Source organism: Oryctolagus cuniculus, chromosome 13, assembly GCF_964237555.1.
Source record: "Oryctolagus cuniculus chromosome 13, mOryCun1.1, whole genome shotgun sequence".
NCBI lineage: Eukaryota > Metazoa > Chordata > Mammalia > Lagomorpha > Leporidae > Oryctolagus > Oryctolagus cuniculus.
Window position 1 is genome coordinate 19893274 of NC_091444.1, and position 19894 is coordinate 19913167.

Consider the following 19894-nt stretch of genomic DNA (forward strand, 5'->3'; position numbering starts at 1 on the left):
GGAGCCGGGGACCCCCGAGCTTCTAACCACATTTACCCTGCGGCTCCCAGCACACCGTCCTCCCATGCTGAGTCCCAGGCCCCAGTGTAAGGGGGGAAGCCTGCAGCTGGCTCCAGCGGAGTCTCACCTGCAGGATGACACTGTCCGGCTGGTGGAAGTTAGGAGCGCTCCAACGGGCACTGGGGTTTTCCTGTGTCGCTGGCCACAAGCCCAGAAGCTTCCGGCCACAGGTCAGGACCCTAAGGAGGAGGGAGGGTGGCGCGTGCCAACAAACCCACCGGCTAAGCAGAGGGTCTCCCACCTGCTCCTCCAATCCCAAACCTGCTTCCTCTTTGGAAGCCACCACTGAACTCCCATCTCTCTCATTCGCCCCACAGACCACGGCCTCTGCCTCCTTCCACATCCTATGAAAGCCCGCCCCCTCCAGGAGGCACCACACCTGGTCTGCAGGCCTGGGGGCAGGGATACTCCCTGAGACGGGGGTTGGGCCGGATGCCGGGTGGCAAGGCAGGACAACCTGCTTCGGTGTGCCACCCAGCGGCCGTGTGCTGCCAGCCCTGCCCAGGGTTCTTGCCTACGCCGACAGTCCTGGTCACTAGCCCCGTCTCTCTTCCCAGCCCTCCCTCCCAAGCCCGGGTCGCAGCTGTGCTGGGGCTCACATACTGCCTGAAGTTGAAGAGCGGGGTGGTGACCCAGCCCAGGGCTTCGGGCACCCGTCGCTGCTTATTGGCCTCTGAGGAGCTCCCGGGCGGGGGGATGGGCAGTGCATAGAGAGTGGCACACAGCAGGGTCTCCCGAGGCAGCCGGTTCACCTGCACTGGGAAGCAGATCCTGGGGAGGACAGGACGTGAGTCAGGAGGGGGCACCCTCAAGCGCAGGCGGGGAGCTGGGCCTTCCTCTCTGAGACCAGGCCCCAAAGGGAACCTCCTCGGGAGGCCTGGAAAGCACCTGCTGATGTCCTTGGAGCCCCTCGGGGTGAGGCAGGGGGTCCCTGCCTACAGGCTGCACATGGTCAGAACAACAGCCCAGGTGGCAGCTGTCCCACACGCCCCACACTGGAGCCAGGCTCCGCCTCTGGCTTCAGGACTGGGGGGAGGAGGGCCAGGGAGTGTCCAGGGCTGCTCCCGTCCCCTATTCCATCCGCAGTTCCCATGCCTCCCCGACTTGAGGCTGCTGAGAGCCACCAGGAGGAAGCACCCCGTACGCCAGCCTTGCTCACCCCTACCCCGCCGCACCTCTCCCACCTGTCCTCAGGTCTGCGCTTGCCCCAAACACGCTCAAAGGCACGGGGATAAGAAGAAGAGGTTTCGAAGGCCCTGGGCTGGGACAAGGCCAATTGGCAGGGCCCAGGAAACCAGACACAAAGCCCACCACTCCCCCTGAGTCACGCCCAGCCACGCCCTTCAAGTTCAGGATCAGGAGCCTTGGAAACAGAGGGAGGACCCACAGTTACCTTTCCTGGAAGCCGGCCCCAGGCCAAAATCCACACAGTCACACCCTCCTGGCCAGCCCCGGGTCCCAGAGGCAGGGCGGCCACCCCAAGGTCAGCAGCTTCGCGAGAAAGCAGCCTCCCTGCCCGCTGCCCTCGCTCCTCCGGGGACTCTGCCCCGGCGAGGCCCTCCCACCCATCCGCCCGCCTGCCAGAGACTGGCACGGCCCTGCTCGGCCCCAGCTGCCTCGACCCTAAAATTAGGGCCCTCCAGCAGCCAGCGAGGCCGGGGCTGGGCTTGGCTGGAGGTGACCGGCCCTGGCGGCTGGGCCTATTTTGAGATCTCGTTAGCTGATCCCTGAAGCTGCAGTGCGAAGGGGTCAGCTGACCCACAGCAGAGGGGACAGGGAGCGAGTCCCGAGCACCTTCCAGGATCGTGTCCAGAGGGAAAGGGGCCCACGGCCAGCCCAGACCACGTCCCCTCAGTGCTCAGGCCTATCTGGAATTCTAGAACCTTCCCACAGACCTCCTCCTGGGTCCGTCAGGATAACCAGGCCTTGAACTTAACTCCCTGCTGGAGAAACCCCTCTGCTTCCTACAATTCATTCCTCGGCGTCACATCACAGATGCCGCCTCCTACAGGAAGGAGTCCTGGAATGTGCTGGTTTCCTGGTGCCACCACTCACAACCCTGGGCAGCTTCACTCAGGTCTGTGCACCTCACTCTCGTCAGGGAAGAGGGGAACACCTTGTGTGGGGTGTGCACACGGCGGGGCCTGCACAGGAGCTGGGCCACACACCCCATGTTTTCACGTACATGGATCAGCCGCCCGGCCGTCACCTGGAACAGAGAAAGCGGCTCCCAGGACGACGATGAAGAAGGAAGCCGAGTACTTAACCCGCAGTGCCCTAAGCACACCTCACACAGCACTGCGGTAGACCTGCTGTCCTGGCCACTCCAGGTTGGGTGACCTCCAGTAAGGAGAGGGCGCCTGGCCCAGAGCCACATGGAGGCCTCCTCCCAAGCGGCTTGGTCTTGACCGTGAAGGACCAAGAGACCTCCCCGGGGCACCAGGACAGGCAGGGTGGAGATGGCGCCCTCTGCAGAGCTCTAAGTGAGAAGGGACTGCCCTCTAGGATCAAGGCGACATCTCCATGGGAGTGGAAGGGGACCACCGGGCAGACGGGGAAAAGACCCAAGGCCAAATTTGGGGGTCCTCCAGAACACAGAAAGGCACAACTTGACGGCGGCAAAAAGAGAGGCCCGCAGGGACCGTGAAACGCAGGAGCCACACTGACTGCCTCCACGGGGAGTCTCTTGGCCTGGCTGTGGTTACACCCGTATGGCCGATGTGTGAGGAACAGGGAAGGCTCCACGTGCCCTGATGTCCACGTGCAAAGGGACCCACCCCTGCCGGCACCGCCTCGGCTCTTCCTCCACCTGTCTCGGCCCCTTGCATCTGTCCCCTCCCCGTGCACTCCCAGCACCCCGACTGCAGAGCTGCTGCAAACGCAGGTGCAGAAACAGACAGCCTGGGGAAGTGACAGCTTGCTGACCGTCTGGAGGAGGACAGAGCACCACAGTCAGGGCACGGGGCCCGCAAACGCCCGCCACGCCACCCTCTGGGGCACCCCCTCCTCCACTCCCTTCCTGACACCCAATTATGGGTCAGAAACGGCGATTGCTGCCACCCTGTGCTGTGGCCTCACACTGCCAATCACGACCTGCCTCTCTCGTTTCCGGACTGCAACCACCTCCGAGTTCAGCAGGTGTACCGGTGTGAGAGCCCGAGAGCCAGCCGGAGAGAACACGAGATGAGGGTCAGGGCCTGCGGCTCCAAGCCTATGCTCCCCCCGCTGGCCAACTCCCCCGACCTGAGCAGCCGAGAGCACCGGCTCCTCCCTCGGTTCTAAGGACACCCTGGGAGGAAGGGAGCCGGATCACAACAGTGAAGCACTATCGAAATCGACGGCTTGCATTTACACGGTCCTTCGCGCATCCTCACATAGCTCGGGCATAGAAATACGCACCCCCAAAGCTGAACGGCTTGTCAGCTCAGGGCTAGCACCAGAGCCCCAGGTTTAATACAGGCGCGCACCCACAGTCCTGGCCTGCTGATCTGACCCCCAGGGCCGCTCCTGAGGGTGAGCAGGTGCGCAGTGGCCTGGCCCCGCCCCACCCCGCCCCGCCCCACCCCAGGGGAGGGCTTACTGCTGGTCCCAGACAATGAGGTGGAACAGGTACTTGGAGAAGTGAACCCTTCGGGTCTGCAGCGGGCTGCACAGCTCCTTGCCGCCGTGGCTGAGGGAGCAGGAGAGGTAGAAATCTTCATAGCTACAGAGGAGAGGGAGCGGGTCAGCACAGCCACTCCCAAACCCGACTCAGCCACCCGAACCTGTGTGTCTCCCGAAGGGCAAACCCCATGTCCCCCGCAAGACCCCTCTCAGTCAGGGGCCAGGGCAGCGGGCAGCCCGGCTGATTTCCGGACATTGGCTCAGCGACCCGCAGCTCAACCTGGGTCCCTTGGCCCCGTCACACCCTCCATGCTTAGCAATGGCTTCTTTTCCTTCCATGGAACTGGCCTTGCAGCCTCCTCCTTAGAGTCAGGTGCCTGTGTGTGCATGTGGGTGTGTACGTGTACACAGGCATGCGTGTGTGCATCCAAGTATGTGTGTGCATACATGCATGTGGGCACGTGTGTGTCGGTATGTGCATAGGCGTGTGTTGTGTGCATACATGGGCAGGGGAGGAAAGCAACATATGCCACCATGAATGCCAACACATGGGGGTCCCTGTGGCTCGTGACAGGTGCCTGACAGAAGAGGTCAGAGAAGGCCTGGGTTTCCCAGGCTGCCTCCTTTGTTCCCAGCCAACCGCCCAGAGGAATACATTAAGGGAGGAACAAAGAGATGAGGGGAAGAGGAGGGGAGGGGGCAGGGGAGGGGGTGCACAGGGCCTGTTGCCCCAGGCCGGGGACCCAGCAGAGGAGCTGAGGATTCCCAGCGATCTTGCTCCTCCACCCACCCCTGCAGCCTGGGGAACCCCAGACAAAGGGTCACCCCCACCTCCCCGCCCCGCCCATTGTGCACCCACAGGGGAGCGCAGTCACTCTCTGGGAACAGGCCATCTGTCGCCCGTCTCCCTCAGCTGGCCATGGACCTGGCGGGGGCAGGGACGCGGAGCCAGAGGGAATGGCAGCGGCTGGGCTCGGAGTCTCCTAGGGGACCCGCTCTCTCCTCCTCAGGGACAGCCTGGCCCAGGTGCCCCTCGGGCACTCGGCTCACCCCTCAGTCCCACAGAGCCAGGCATCCCAAGAGTGAGGCTGGCGAGGTCAGGTGCGGGCAAGGAGGGGGCACGGGAGTCCAGCTCAGCTGGCCCGGGGGGCCCCTCGGCCCGGCTCACCTGGCGACCCAAGTGATGGGGATGCGGTGGGTGGCGTAGACGGTGAAGGCCAGGGCCCCGGAGAAATGGCAGGCCTCCTGCACCAGGGCGTGCTTGCGGCTCCCGGGCGCCACCGTCTGGAAGTCTGCGTTGAACGTGTTGCAGTACAGCTCCACCAGGTCCAGGATGGCAGCCGTCAGCGCTTCCACGACCTTCTCTGTGGCAGGGAGGCATCGGAAGGGACGCTCGTGAGGCCTCCACCGGCCCCATCTCGTTGCCATGGCACTGGCGAGGAGGGGACAGCCTAGCACCGGGGGTCCCCAAATGCCAGACCGTCTCTAACAGCCATGACCAAGCTCCCCCATCTTTGGGGCCGTGAGCTTTTCCTAGAGTGATAACTGTTCAGTTTTAAACACGCTCTTCATTTTTATGCATTGTTACTTATTTAGTGCTAAGAGGTCCTGCCTTTTAGGAAATGACAGTGATAACAACCGCCGAGTTCTTCCAAAGAGAGGATGCTGCCGATGACGCGCTGGTCCCAGGCTATGCGGGAGGCACTGTGAGGGCCACAGTAGGGATCCCAGCGAGAGGGGACTTTGAGAGCAAAGTCCTGCTCGCAGGGCTCAGGGGGAGAATCCTAGGGAAAAGTCCCTCCTCAACCCACTCCAGACTGGAATCACAGGGCTGTGGGCAGCCCAGTGGACACGTGCAGCCTCGCCCGCCCCCACGCCCACATTATGCCACCTTGTCACCCTCCCCTGGGGACATCAGGGGCAATGACATGGAAGAAAGAGGAGAAAGCGCGTGGTGGGAAGGAGTGTGCTCTCCAGCACACGTGCGCACACACATGCGCACACATGCAGCAGTGAACTCAAACACGCAAGTGCAGAGGCCCAGGAGAAAAGAAGCCTGCAGAGCCACCGCTGCAGCTGCCTGACACAGGTGGACAGGAGCCCCCTCACCTCGGTTTTCCCGTACAGCCAAGACGCTGGGGTCCTGTTGGGGAAAAAGGAGAGGGAATGGGCTGCAGAGCCCTAGCCTCTGGTGTCACAGCCGGGGCCGTCTGGGCCGGACTGGGCTGAAATGGGAGGCGCAGGGCTGCCCCAGGCTCTGTGATGGTCAGGACGAGGGGACAGAAGGTGGAAATGGTCAGTGTCCCGCCAGGTGAGAGGCCACTCAGCTGCAGACAGCCGTGGCCCCGGCGCTGGCATGGAGACCCCTCTCGGCGGGGATGTTCCTCCCGGCCTGGTTTGCACCCTGATGGATCCTCAAACTGTAGGCCCAAGCCCAGCAGGCCCAGGGGCAGGCCCTCGCTGGTCCTCAGCCCCAGGAAGAGGGGCCACGCTTGGCAAACGTTATGCTAGGGCCCACGGGACTGAAGCACTCGGACATAAAAGGCGGATGGCGGGGAGAGGCTTCGTAGCCAGCGTGCACGGGGGCACGGAGCAGTGGCAGCTCGGGTGGCCGGCAGGGCTGCTCCCCCCTCCCCAGCCGGCGCCCGGCCCCTGTACCTTCTGGATCGTGGGCTGCATGCGGGAAGGGCAGGGGGGCAGCTGGTTGAGGGCGCTGGTGATCTCAGGCGTTTCCACGGCAGCCAGGGCGTTGCAGATGGCCTTGACGGACTGGACCACCCGGTCGGCCTTCAGCGGGAAGTCCCCCTGCAAGCGAGCAAGCAAGCAGCGGCCCAGTGAGGGCTCCCAGCCCCCAGCCCCCAAGGTCTTTGGAGAAATGAGTGGGGGGTCACGACCCTCCAAAATACCTAGCAGAACCCATGCTTCAGAGACCAATATCCAACACCAGCAAATGCTCTGGCCAGCCTCCCGCCAGCAACAGCCTCCCACACTCACACACAGTCAATGGGACCTGGCCCTCCATGCAAGGCCCTGCCTGCCCACTGACTCACTTCTCATAACCTCACGTAGAATTCCCAAATCTCATCTCAGTCCTTAGACCCGACACCCCGCCCCCACCCCGCCTTCCCCTGCCCGTGGGCTCCTGCAGCTTCCTCACTTCCCACCCCACCCGGCCCGATGACCCGCGTCCATGCCCTACCGGCTTCACAGGGGAGCCGCCCCCACCGTGTACCCTCCGAGTCTCTCTGCCAGGCAGCTCTGCCCATTTGCTTAGTTTTACGTGACTCTTCCGTTTTGCTAACAAGAACACAAGCTTCCTGAGGGCCAGCACAGCCTCTAGCTCAGGCCAGACCAGCGCTGGACAGGTGTTCAGAGAGCGCCCTCTCGTCACCCACGCGTACCACCAGAGGCTGCTGGTGAAGGGACTTCGGCAGTGGGCAAAGGGCTGAACAGGACAGCGTGCCCAGCCCTGCCAATAACCATGAACTTGAAGATCACTGCCAGGCTTCCTTTAGCTCGTGATGTTGGGCAAACACTCATTGTCACGGTACCAAGGCTGCAGACTCCATGCGAGTCCACGTGGGGAGGTCTCCAGCCCCGCCCACCCTGCCGCACATCCGGGTCCTCCTGCACCTGAGGGGTTTCCACCTGCGACATCTGTACAACACACCTCTGAAGCAGGGGTTACTGAGACTACGCCCCTCACTGCACGCTCGGGGGCCGCAGCTGGGGCACAGCTCTGGGTCGCTTAGCTCTGGACGTGCCCCACTCCAGAGAGCGGGACCAGGGTACAGGTCCTGACCCAGCCCTTCTCCCAAAACCAGAACCCCATTCGACCTATTTGCCAGCTGCTCAGTAGCCAGCAGTCTCGGTGTACCCACGAGCCGGGAAATAAACAGAAGTGTCTGGGCACGGATTTCTGGTGTCTCCCCAGAGCCCTCAGCGCCGGCTGATGCCAGGATGGGGGGAGGAGAGTGGGGGAGGGGAGCCGCACTCACATCAGCCAGCAGAAAGGCGTCCACCTCGTTGTGGTAGGTGTCAAACAGAAGACTCAGGGCCTGCCTGGGGAGGTGGGGGCAGGGAGAAATCACAGGAGAGGTCACAGAAGACCCAGGGCCCGCCCAGGAGCCTCCCTCCTGCCCTCCTTCTCCTCCACTCGCAGATCAGACCCTGATTTAAAGTGGTTCCCACCCTTTGTGTTCACCCCTTGAAGACCAGAGGCACAGCCCTTCCCACTTGGCCATCTCTGGCCCAGAGTATGATGGCCAGAGGAAAGGGGAGTGGGCAGCTGGGGGTGGGCAGCTGGCCTAGTGGTTACAACGCCAGTGGAAATACTGCATCCCTCATGGGAGTGCTCTGGTTCAAGTTCAGGCTCTGCTTCCAAATGCAGCTTCCTGCTAACGTGCACCCTGGGAGGCAGCAGATGATGGTTCAAGTAGCTGAGTCCCTGCCACCCACATGGGACCCCAGGATGGAGTTCTTGGCTCCCAGCTTCAGAAGCCTGGCCCAGCCCCGGCCATTGCAGGCACTTAGCAAGTGAACCGGCCCATAGGAGCTGTTTCTCTCTAACTCTTTCTCTGCCTCTCAAATCGAAAGAAAAAAAAAAAAAAAAGGAAAAAGAATGGATGTTGCCTGACAAGACTCTTGGACTGGAGCTCTTTTTTTTTTTTTTATGATTTTTGCCATTAATTTTTTTTTTTTTTTTTTTGACAGGCAGAGTGGACAGTGAGAGAGACAGACAGAGAGAAAGGTCTTCCTTTGCCGTTGGTTCACCTTCCAATGGCTGCCACAGCCGGCGCGCTGCGGCCAGCGCACCACGCTGATCCGAAGCCAGGAGCCAGGTGCTTCTCCTGGTCTCCCATGGGGTGCAGGGCCCAAGCACCTGGGCCATCCTCCACTGCACTCCCTGGCCACAGCAGAGAGCTGGCCTGGAAGAGGGGTAACTGGGACAGAATCCTGCGCCCCGACCGGGACTAGAACCTGGTGTGCCGACGCCGCAGGCGGAGGATTAGCCTAGTGAGCCGTGGCGCCAGCCTAAGGACTGGAGCTCTTGCCACCTGCAAGGACCTCTTGGCTCTAACAGAAAGGAAAGCAGGCGAGTCTGCTGGGAGCCTCTCCCGGTGCCTTCTGGACCACATCCAGGACCGTCCCCCACCCCTCACCTGCTGATGGTCTGTTTGACTGGCCTCTCTTGTAGATGGACGAGGTAGTTCAAGGTGGACGGGCTCTGGTCATCATTCACCTGTGTATGAACAGTGCCATCCTCACCCCAGCCCAGTGCCCCTCCCTCACGCCCACCGGACGTGTGCCATCCTCACCCCAGCCCGGTGCCCCTACCTCTTGTCCGCCTGTTCACTGTTGCCCTCCAACGCCCTACCTCCCCAGCCCCCTGCAACCACCCACCACGCCCCACACGAACCGTCCGGGCCAGGTCGCTGCGTACGGCCTTCTGCTCCATCAGCTGTAACCGGATGTCAACGTCAAACTTGCGGCAGTACTGAATGTACTCGTGGCTGCCCAGGGCATGCTTGCTGGTGCGGCAGGGGGACAAGACCGTTAGCATCCTGGGGGCTCAGCGGGAAGGGAGAGGCCCACCCGAGCCGTGGGAAGAGAGAATCGGGGTGAAGGTGGAGATGCAGGAGGTGGCACCTGCTGTGGCTCCTGACATTAGGGTCGTGCCAGGGGAAGGAACGGAGGTCAGCCTGCACTGAAGCCATCTGACACACTTAATCCTTGGTCTGTGCAAATATCGACTCGCCTGGGTTATTACCACCAGTGTCACCATCACTGGATCCCTGCAGAGCAGGAACTGCTGGGGACAGTGGGGAGTAGCCAGGCTAATAGGGGCAGCTGTTTAAACCCCATTCTCTTGGCTTCAGTAGAAGGAGCCAATGGGAGGGTCACTGCTCAGGCTCCAAGGCGGAAGCTCTCGTCCCACATCACCAGCTCAGGTGCAAAGAAGCCAACCCAGCAGGAGGCCGGCCAGGATGTCCCCACTGAACGTCTGCGATCCCTGCCTTATGGGGAGAACCCTCACAGTTCTACAGACTTCCTGGAGACGCCCCCTACAGGCTGTTCCCACTACCCCGGCCCCAGCACTCACAACCCTGTTGCATAGCAAATTTAATTAATGCTTATACAATGAACTTGATTATAGTAACCTTGGTACTGAGGGGATTAATGAAGGAAGCTTTTGATATAACCCTATGCCAGTGCAGTTAAGAAGCTTATTTACCTTGATAATTAAAAACTTAAAAAATATTTATTCAGATGAGAATCAGTCATTAACTTCAAAGAAAAAATTCAAAGGCAAATAGGTGTTCCCTGTCGGATTTAAACCTAAACAATGAGAGATTAGTTTTTTATTTGTGTATAACTTTAGAAAGACCTAACAGATTACTGTCTTTTTTTTTTTTTTTTTTGGACAGGCAGAGTGGACAGTGAGAGAGAGAGACAGAGAGAAAGGTCTTCCTTTGCTGTTGGTTCACCCTCCAATGGCCACCGCGGCTGGCACGCTGTGGCCGGTGCACCACGCTGATCCAAAGCCAGGAGCCAGGTGCTTCTCCTGGTCTCCCGTGGGGTGCAGGGCCCAAGCATTTGGGCCATCCTCCACTGTACTCCCGGGCCACAGCAGAGAGCTGGCCTGGAAGAGGGGCAACCGGGACAGAATCCGGCGCCCCGACCGGAACTAGAACCCGGTGTGCCGGCGCTGCTAGGTGGAGGATTAGCCTAGTGAGCTGCGGCGCCGGCAGATTACTGTCTTTCTAATTCATTTGTTCTTTGCTGTTTCTTAAACGTCAGACTGGAGCTAGCACCATCATTTCTTGCTTCTCTTTGTAACTACAAATTTGTGTGTGTGTGTGTGTGTGTGTCCTTGCATTGCTGTCTGTGTGGCCTCTCCACCAAGAAACATTTGTGACCTCTCTTATTCTGTACCTTGCACAGGAAAAAGGGTCCAAGGACACATTTATTTCAATTTCCTCTTTTTTTTTTTTCCTCCAATTTAACTTAGAGGATTTCTCGCTTTATGTTTCCCCTTTAAGATTAGATGAAGATCGTTGTTACTTGTTGCTTTATTAGCCTTATTAATGTTGCCTTTCCATCAACTCAAAAAGCTGAGAGTTTTTAGGCTGACAGCCACTGTTGGGAGCCATGACCTCCATAGTGAAGTCGGTCTACAACACTTTCCTATAGGAATGATTTGTGTAGCTCAAATTTCAGGGGCTCATAACAGTATCCTTTCTAAGCACACAGTATCCATACATACCTGTGTCTGATATTTTGTTATGTTAAGGAAGTAGTAGGAAATTGCGACCTTTTCTGTTTGATGAATTTTCCCCAAATCAGAAGTACCACAGTAAGGTTTACCATCATGCTTGTAACATAAGACATTTGCTCCATGAATGCAATCGATTTTTTTGTAAGTAAACATTGGGCTTATGACGTGAAATGAGGTGTGCGTCTCATACGCCTGTCACACCAGGGACTGCCGGCAACCAGAGCAGCTCCTGAAGGACTGCAGTTCAAGAGAGGAGAGAGTCACTCTGCCGGCCAAACGAAATACATTCTGAGGGCTGCCTGTTTGTGACACTTGATCTCAACTTTTGGGGGTCAGAAATGTGTAAAAAAATTAAATTGTAAAATGGTAAACGCTTTGGGTTTATTTTGAAACAATCTGCTGCTATAGTATAAAAATATCAGCATTAACAGTAAAAGTCTGATGTAGCCTACTTGTGAATTCCACCTACATCTAAAATATCTGGAAGAAAACTTACTGGTAGCTTTTTTTTTCCCCTCTAACAAGAAGTTAGAATTTTCTTAATTATTTATTCATACTTGTATTTTTATTATTTTAACAAATTTTTAAATGACCACTATGATTATGAACTAGGTTTGTGTGATCGGCTTCTGATCATTCATAAAACTTCAAGTAAATATCATTTTAATGATAACCAAAAAGTCTTTTAGGGGCCAGCGCTGTGGCGTAGTGGGTAAAGCCACTGTCCGCAGTGCCGGCATCCCATATGGACGGCGGTTCTAGTCCCAGCTGCTCCTCTCTGGTCCAGCTCTCTGCTGTGTCCTGGGAAAGCAGTGGAGGATGGCCCAAGTCCTTGGGCCCCTGCATCCACATGGGAGACCCGGAGGAAGCTCCTGGCTCCGGATCGGTGCAGCTCTGGCCATTGCAGCCACTTGGAGAGTGAACCAGCGGATGGAAGACTCTCTCCCTCCCTCTGCCTCTCCTTCTCTCTCTGTGTAACTCTGACTTTCAAATAAATAAATAAATCTTTTTTAAAAAGTCTTTTTTAAAAAATGGCAGGTGTTAATGCAAAAGCAGCATATACTAATTTAGTTTTGCTGTATGATGATGGTCTTATGGAAGTTACATAAGCTTGGTTTCATCTTAGAACAGTGTGTGTCAAGAGTTCTGGAATATGTCGTAGCCAGGAATTTTTTCTACTTAAATATGTTTACAACTTGTATAAAGCAAAATAGAATGTGTATTACTTTAGTGAGCAATATAGTTTTGCTCATATTATCTGATGTTTGCCAAAAGAATAAAAGATAATTTGAGTTTAAAAAAAAAAAAGAACCCTGTTGCAGAGGAGGCTCAGGGAGCGCTGTGGCAACCCAGCCCCCTCCTCCCCACAAATCATCCCTGGCCCAGGAAGGAACCCAGGCAGAGGCAGCAGTTTCGTCACTGCCCCGACGCACAGCCCCCACCCCAGTGCCTACTTCCAGTCCTGGCTCCTCGGCTTTGCACCCAGCTTCCTGCCTGTGCACCCCAAGGGCCAGCAGGTGCCGGCTTCAGTACTGAAGTTTCTGCCACCAGGTGAGAAGCTTGGATGCGGTTCCGGGCTCCTGGCTTCAGCTTGCCCAGCCCTGGCTGTTTCAGGCATGCGGGGGATGAACCAGTGGATGGACGAGCTCTCTCTATCTCTCTGCCTCTCTTTCTGTCACTCTGCCTTTCTTTTCTTTCTTTCTTTTTTTTTTTTTTTTTTTTTTTTTTTTTTTTTTTTTTGACAGGCAGAGTGGACAGTGAGAGAGACAGAGAGACAGAGAGAAAGGTCTTCCTTTGCCGTTGGTTCACCCTCCAATGGCCACCGCGGCCGGCGCGCTGCGGCCGGTGCACCGCGCCTACCCGAAGGCAGGAGCCAGGAGCCAGGTGCTTCTCCATGCGGGTGCAGGGCCCAAGCACTTGGGCCATCCTCCACTGCACTCTCTGGCCACAACAGAGAGCTGGCCTGGAAGAGGAGCAACTGGGACAGAATCCGGCGCCCCGACCGGGACTAGAACCCGGTGTGCCGGCACCACAAGGGAGAGGATTAGCCTAGTGAGCCACGGCGCCGGCCCCACTCTGCCTTTCAAGTACAATGAAGATAATAAAAAATTAAGATCCCATATTCTTGCTAAAAAAATCAAAGAAGAAAAGAAAGGGAGCTGGGAGAATGGGCAGGGGGAGTCCCACCTCCAGGCCTCCAACCCAGCGGCTGTGAAACAGAAGCCGGAAAGGGGCTTCCTGCCTCAGCAGAGCCGGGAACCTGGGCCAGAAACGGCAGGCGGAGCACAGGGGCGCCGTTTGCAGAAGCCAGGCCGGGTCCAGCTGACACCCAGCCGGCTCTCCACATCCCGAGGCGCCGGGGTGGTCTGGGCCCCGACAGGCTAAGACTGAAGTGGGCCAGAACCCGAGGGTGGAGAGGCTGGGCTGTGGGGCTGGGCCTGGTGGGCAGGTCTGAGAGGAAGGAAGAGTGTGGCGGGCGGGGGGCGGCGGCAGGAAACCCAGCCCTCTCCTGGGACGGCTCAAGGTTCTTATCTGAGAGTAGCCAGCATCCTGGACCAACACTCCCCTGGGTCAGCCCCTCCTCGAGACGGGCAGGGCTCAGAAACCTGGGCTTCCTTGGAAACAAGATTTCTCCAACCCTCAGAGGGCCATTTCCAGCCTGGCCCAGGGCAGCTGTCGTGCGTCAGGGGCCCGGAGCTGTGCTCTTCTGTTGGGTGGGAGGATGGTGGGCATCAGTCCCCTAGGAGGTCTGGCTGACCTTCTCTAGAATGGGCAAGGCCTGAGGACCACGGACCCTGTGCCACCTCGCCGGGGCTCCTCCACCACAGGGCTTGCAACACCTGTGGGGGCTCCAGGGTTGGGGGTCCTGCCAGCATGTGTCTGAGCCAGAGCCCCGAGACTCCCGGCTTTGGGCTGGCCCTCCCCTGCTGGAATGTGTCAACTGCCCATTGGGTCGATGCCACCTTTAACCCTCAGCCCGCTGTACCCAGCCCTCAGAGACTCAGGCTTTGCAAGGGGACATGGCAAGCCAGCATAATGATGTGACCAGGGCCTGGGGACCTTCTTCACAGTAGCTGCCTGGGGCTCGCTCTGCCAGGAGACCACACATTGAGCACCCTCCTTATTCCTCCAGGGAAAATCAAGGCCAAGAGCAAGCAGCACACGGAGATTTGAATGGCATCCGGTGTCCCTGGAGTTCTGCCCTGTAGGGCCCTGTGCCTTTCCTTGCCCCCAGTGTCCAGATGAGGACCCAGAGGCCAGAGAGGGACCTCCAAAATCCCTAAGGTTGAAGAAGTCAGCCAAGAAATGGACTTCAGTCCTGACCACTGGACAGCACCCCCGCATCCAGGCCCGGAGGCCAGACAGAGAAAAGGTGGGGGTGGCCCTGAGCTCGCACTCCTGAGAAGTGAGGCACAGGCGGGCCTCTCCTGGCCCAGTTCCCAAGACCTGCTTCCCGCGAGGGGCCAGGGTGGGGGGCAGGAGCACAAGGGGCCAGGGTGGGGGGCAGGAGCAACTCTGCAGCAACGGGGGGGGGGGGGGGGGGACGCAGAGCTCATCTGTCTGCTGCCGGCCAGCTGTGCTCCCTGGGTGTGGGGACCTCGGCCCGGCCTCCTCTGCGCCCCGCCTTCCAGAGCCACAGGGGTGCCCCAGCTGGCCCACGCCAGGCTTTCCAGGGAGGCTGCTCTCTGCAGAGAGCACTGGATGGTGAGCAGCTGGAAGTGAGCCCCTGTGGGAGGATACCCAGGACAGCAGGGGAAGAGGGAAAGTGAGCAACTGTCAGTTCTCTCCCAGGTCCCGCAGGGCACCTCTGCCCGGTCCTCCTGCTGCCCCCAGCCACAAAGCTATCTGACGGACTCCAGCACAGGAGACACAAGCCTGGCCCCGGCCCCCAGATGCACACGTCCCCCCCGCCAGCAGAAGCCTGCAGATAGGACCTACACGTTGCCTAACCCCAGCTCCAAGCTCTTTCCACAGCAGCTTGGGCACAGGAAGCCAGCCAAGCCCGCTGGCAGCTGGAGCTCCTGGGGAAAGTGCGACGTGGCCGACAGTGTGCCCAGAAAGCAGGAGTCCTGGCTGTGGGGCTGGGGCAGAGCTGCCAGCCCTGCTCCCCACACCACGCCCAGGAAGCCCCTCACCACCTTCCCAGGCAGAAAACCAGCGCTGCCCCCTGCAGGCGTGGCCCCAGCTGTCACTCACTTCTGCAGGAACTCCTCCAGCCCGCAGGGCTTCAGCACAAAGTCTCCCACGTCCACTTCCCTCAGCTCATCATGGGTGTAGCACAGGGTCTGGTAAATGAGCAGGTCCACGGTGGAGGAACCTGGGAGGCGTAGGCAGGGGGAGCCATGACAGGGGGCACTAGGGGTAGGTGGGGTTCAGCTGCCCCACCCCAACCCGCCATCCCCAGCTAAGCGTTCCCAGGTCTCACCACCAACCTGGCAGAGCAGGCAAACAGGCTGGGCCTGGGAAGCTGGCTGCAGAGCCAGTCCCCCAGAGGAGAGTCCCCACGGCCCCACAGCTGGGCCACCAGGGGGCGGGACTCAAGGGTGAAGGCTCCTCCGGTCCACACTTACAGTTGCAGGTGAAAGTGAGCGGCTCCCGAAGGCTGTCACACAGCACGGTCACCTTCAGGTTGACCTCGTCCCCCAGGTGCTCTGGGCTCGGGGTGACGGCACTCCAGACGTAGCCGGTGAGGGAGTAGTCCTGGATGTCACAGCCGGACCGCAGGCTGTCCAGCAAGAGAGGGAAAGGACCCTCACCTCACTATGCCTCCGGACAGCAGCAGAGGAGGGGCCCCTCTGTCCCCGCTCAGTCGGAAGACTCAGGTCTGCCGACCAGGATGGGGACGGGGGAAACCGTGCTTCTCACATTGACCACAGTTGCAAAATGTTTCCCCCAGTGGAACGGCGGGGATGACTCCAAAGTGACAAAGCTTTCCATGCAAGAGCAACAGAGAACTGCTATGAATCCATTTCCTGGCCGGCTTAGTTCCAGATAACACGCTTGTCTCCACTTGGGAGCATTTGCTCCAAAGGGCCACTGGGTCAGAGCCTCAGGTGATCGGGGTAACCGGACTGTGAGATGGAGGGCTCGGGATTTTGTTAAAAAGGTGGGATCTGGGGTCGGCGTTGTGGCACAGAGCTAAAACTGCCACCAGTGCCGCCAGCATTCTCCACCGGGTGCTCCGCGCCTTCCTCATGCCAGCTGCCTGCTGATACAGACCTGGGGGGCAGCGATGACGGTGCACGTAGAATCCCTGCCACCCACGTGGGAGACCTGGGTTGGGTTCCCTGCTCCCAGCGTCAGCTTGGCCCAGCCCTGGCTGTGGCAAGCATCCCGGGAGTGAACCAGCAGATGGGAGCTGTCTATATCTTTCTCAAAAAAAAAAAAAAAAAAAAAAAATTTAGGCTGCCACTGCGGCGTAGCCGGTAAAGCCGCCACCTGCAATGCCAGCATCCCATATGGGTGCCATTTTCAGACCTGGCTACTCCACTTCCAATCTAGCTCCCTGCTAATGCGCCTGGGAAAGCAACGGAGGACAGCCCAAGTCCTTGGGCCCCTGCACCCACGTGGGAGACCTGGAGGAAGCTCTTGGCTCCTGGCTTCAGACTGACACAGCTTCAGCCATTGCAGCCATTTGGGGAGTGAACCAGTGGATGAAAGCTCCCTCTCCCTCCCCCCGCCCCCCATCTCTAACTCTGCCTTTTAAATAAATAAATAATTTTAAAAAAAAATCAGCTGATCACACTTGTATGGGTTTATAAAAAATTTCTTTTAAATGTGGAACTTCTAAGATTTAAAAAGTTTATAAGGATTAAAAAAAAAAAAAAAGTCCGGCGTCGCAGCTCAGTAGGCTAATTCTCCGCCTTGCGGCGCCGGCACACCAGGTTCTAGTCCCGGTTGGGGCGCCGGATTCTGTCCCGGTTGCCCCTCTTCCAGGCCAGCTCTCTGCTGTGGCCAGGGAGTGCAGTGGAGGATGGCCCAGGTGCTTGGGCCCTGCACCCCATGGGAGACCAGGAGAAGCACCTGGCTCCTGGCTTCGGATCAGCGTGGTGCATCGGCCACAATGCACCGGCCACAGTGGCCATTGGAGGGTGAACCAACGGCAAAGGAAGACCTTTCTCTCTGTCTCTCTCTCTCTCTCACTGTCCACTCTGCCTGTCAAAAGATAAAATAAAAAAATAAAAAAAACACTTTATAGACCTCTTTCTTAGGAATTCCCACAGCAATGAACTGAATTTTACTTACTATGGCTCTTCTTTCCTAAGAACGTTCTGGAATGGGTGACCCACCTCCCCAGCCCACACAACCCTCCCAAGTCCCCTGCCCCATTCTTCAACTCTTACACATCCAGCATGTGGCAAAATGCAGCAACCTCCTCGTCTCTCTCCTCTGAGACCTCAAACAACTCGTGGCCATTGGCAACGGCGTGGGGCCGGGAGCCCACCTGCAAGAGAAGAGCAGCTGACTCAGTGCCCAGTCGCTCGTGGCACCCGCCCTGCCCCCCAGTAAGGTCCTCCCTGCTCTCCGTCCCAGTTATTCAGCGCAGCGAACAGACACCCAGACAATCCGGAAAATCCACACACTTGGTCTTAGCCAAAAGGCCGAGAAGCGATCGGAAAATCCAGAAATACATCATCTGCTGTCCCAGGAACCCCCAAAGCCAAGAGGAGAAAGAGGACTGGAAGCCCTGGCCCAGCACGGAAGCCAAGGGTGTGGCCAGACCCCCAGGAAGACAGGGCTGTGCTGATAAGCTCAGTGTGGCTGCGTGGGCGGTGCGTGGCATTGTTGGCCCTCAGCAGGCCAAGGGCTTTCTGGGGACTGCTCCCAGGGGCATGGCAGGGAGCTGAGCAGGCAGCTGCTTCTCCCAGCCCCTCCGCTAGGGCTGGGGCAGGTGGGGTACCCAGATGGATCCAAGGAGCCTTGGCCCTGGACGAAAGTCTCAACATCATAAGCCCCAAGGAGCCAAGCAGAGAGAGAGAGAGACTGAGCTCCCACACCGGAGGACATGACTCAGATGCACATGCCTTCTCATTAAACGCTATTTGAGGAAGAAAGTGCCTGGACAGGAGAGAACCTGCTAGAAGGCTCAGCTCCTCCCGGCTCCCGAGGCTGCTGGTTCTGACCGGCTGGAACATTGGAGAGCTCGCACCGGGCCCACCCCCTCTCCTAGAACCCGTGGCTGGTAGGACTCCCAGACAAGGCCCCAAGCTGTCTCCATGCAGAGTTGCTCTCAGCCCCCAGGAGAGTCCCCAGGAAGCCGTCAGATAAGGAAACCGGGGGCTGCTGGTGCCCGCCCGGGTGCCAGTGGGGTGAAGCCGCAGTTCTGACGTAGTCCCAGGCTGCATCCGGTACAGGCAGTGGCTTCCCCAGCTGTTTCCGGGGGGAGCCTGACACCGGGGTCTGCGCTCACCGCAAGGCCAAGGCCTGAGCGCATCTCACCTCCGGGGCTTCGCTCTGTCTGCTCTGCCCCTGGGGGCAGGCGGGGCGCATCGCCACATCCTGCCTGCTTCCTCCGGTGACCCCTTCCCCTTCGTGTCAGCCTGGCTCCCCGGGGGCTGGGGAGGGTGCACGCAGAAGTGGGGGCAGTTGGCATGTGAGGCCTGGCTCTGCCAAGAGAATGCCTGTGTCCCAGTCAAAACAATAGTACCACTGTCAGCAATTAACCCACAAAAGACAGAGAGACAGTGAGAGAGAGGGGGAGGAGGCACAAGAGAGAGGCAGAGGGAGAGAACAGAACGGCTACTGGAAGCCATTTTTACGCCATCTCAGTACCACTCCCTGGCACTGTAAGGAAACAAAAGCCACTTACGTTTGCCCGGCTGGCAGGCGCTGGTGGCATCACCCGAAGCCGGCTGGGGGAGTCAGCCAGGCAGAGGCTGGCAGTGGGGGGACCAGGCTGGCATTTGGAGCCAACCGTCTCCAGGGCTGGCTCCACGGGCCTGGGGTAAGGAAGATCCCTCCGGCTGGCAGCCCGGCGGAGGCGGGGCGGCGGCACAGGCCGAGGGCGCAAGGGGTCCCCCCTCCCGGCAGGCTGGGGAGGGGAGGACCAAGGCCGCATTTCCCCTAAGCACTGGCGAGAGCCTGTGCTTCACCCTCGATTCCTCAGAAAGATTCTGAGCCTGCTCCCTCTCCGGGCGGGGGGCGGGATGGGGGGGCTGCCGCAGAGGGACCACCAGCGGCCGAGCCGGTGAGCAGGCCCAGCTCCGTGCGAGGAACTGGGAGCCGGGAAGAGTAATCTCCCAGGCCCTATAAATAGCAGGAGCGGCCCCACCTCCGAGAGCAGCCCTTTAAAAAGCCACGGCCTCTCCCAGGAGCCGAGTCTGCTGCTTTTGGGGGGACTCTGTTTCAGCCCAAGGCTGCACACGCGGCACCAAAGCCCACCGTCCCTCAGACAACGGCAAAGCCGGAGACAGGGATGGGACAAGGCGGAAGGCTTAGCTGCCCCACGAGCCATCAGGCACCAGATGCCTCTCCGCTCTGCCGCCAGCCCTTCCACGGGCCAGGGGTGAAACGGGAGCCGCAGCCTCCAAGTTCCCCCTGGGGAGGCGCTGCCACCGCGCTGCAGCACCAGAACTGAGACCAGCGCACGCTGGAGCCCACCGGGCCCGCCAAGCAGACACCGCCGTCTGACACCGTGTTCGGATACAGTCGAATCGGCACCGTCACGCTGCTTGTTTGTTTTAAATGCTTTCACTGGGAAAAGAGAGTGGCTGGAGATGGGGAGTGGTGACAGTTGTCCAGCAGTGTGAAGGGGGCTGATGCCACTGACCCATCCACTGAGAAATGGCTGAGGTGGCCGGCTTGATGCTATGTATATTTGATGCTATGTATATACAACGAGAGAGAGTGAGTGAGCGAGAGAGCAAGTGTGTGCTTCAGATCAAGCGAGACCAGGGTTGAATGCCAGCTTCCCCTTTCTCGCTGGGGGGGCTCTGGACTCCCAGGCAGGGC

At 59.0% G+C, this 19894-nt stretch overlaps 1 protein-coding gene across 3 annotated transcripts in view; it reads right to left on the reverse strand.

Moving 5' to 3' along the window:
* The window catches only part of PIK3C2B (phosphatidylinositol-4-phosphate 3-kinase catalytic subunit type 2 beta), a 62008-nt gene that overhangs the window by 20980 nt on the left and 21134 nt on the right, over nucleotides 1-19894 (reverse strand). For 2 of the 3 annotated variants that reach the window (XM_051821194.2, XM_002717574.5), the window contains exons 3-14: nucleotides 17287-17387; nucleotides 15514-15668; nucleotides 15140-15260; nucleotides 9083-9194; nucleotides 8826-8905; nucleotides 7662-7725; nucleotides 6322-6468; nucleotides 5773-5806; nucleotides 4832-5027; nucleotides 3641-3763; nucleotides 664-831; nucleotides 128-239 (exon numbers count right to left, since the gene is read on the reverse strand). In XM_051821194.2, coding sequence (XP_051677154.2) covers nucleotides 128-239; nucleotides 664-831; nucleotides 3641-3763; nucleotides 4832-5027; nucleotides 5773-5806; nucleotides 6322-6468; nucleotides 7662-7725; nucleotides 8826-8905; nucleotides 9083-9194; nucleotides 15140-15260; nucleotides 15514-15668; nucleotides 17287-17387 — 1413 coding nt within the window. Of the gene's footprint in view, nucleotides 1-127; nucleotides 240-663; nucleotides 832-3640; nucleotides 3764-4831; nucleotides 5028-5772; nucleotides 5807-6321; nucleotides 6469-7661; nucleotides 7726-8825; nucleotides 8906-9082; nucleotides 9195-15139; nucleotides 15261-15513; nucleotides 15669-17286; nucleotides 17388-18752; nucleotides 19168-19894 lie in introns of those variants that run through there. The other variant, XM_051821195.2, reaches the window with a different exon arrangement.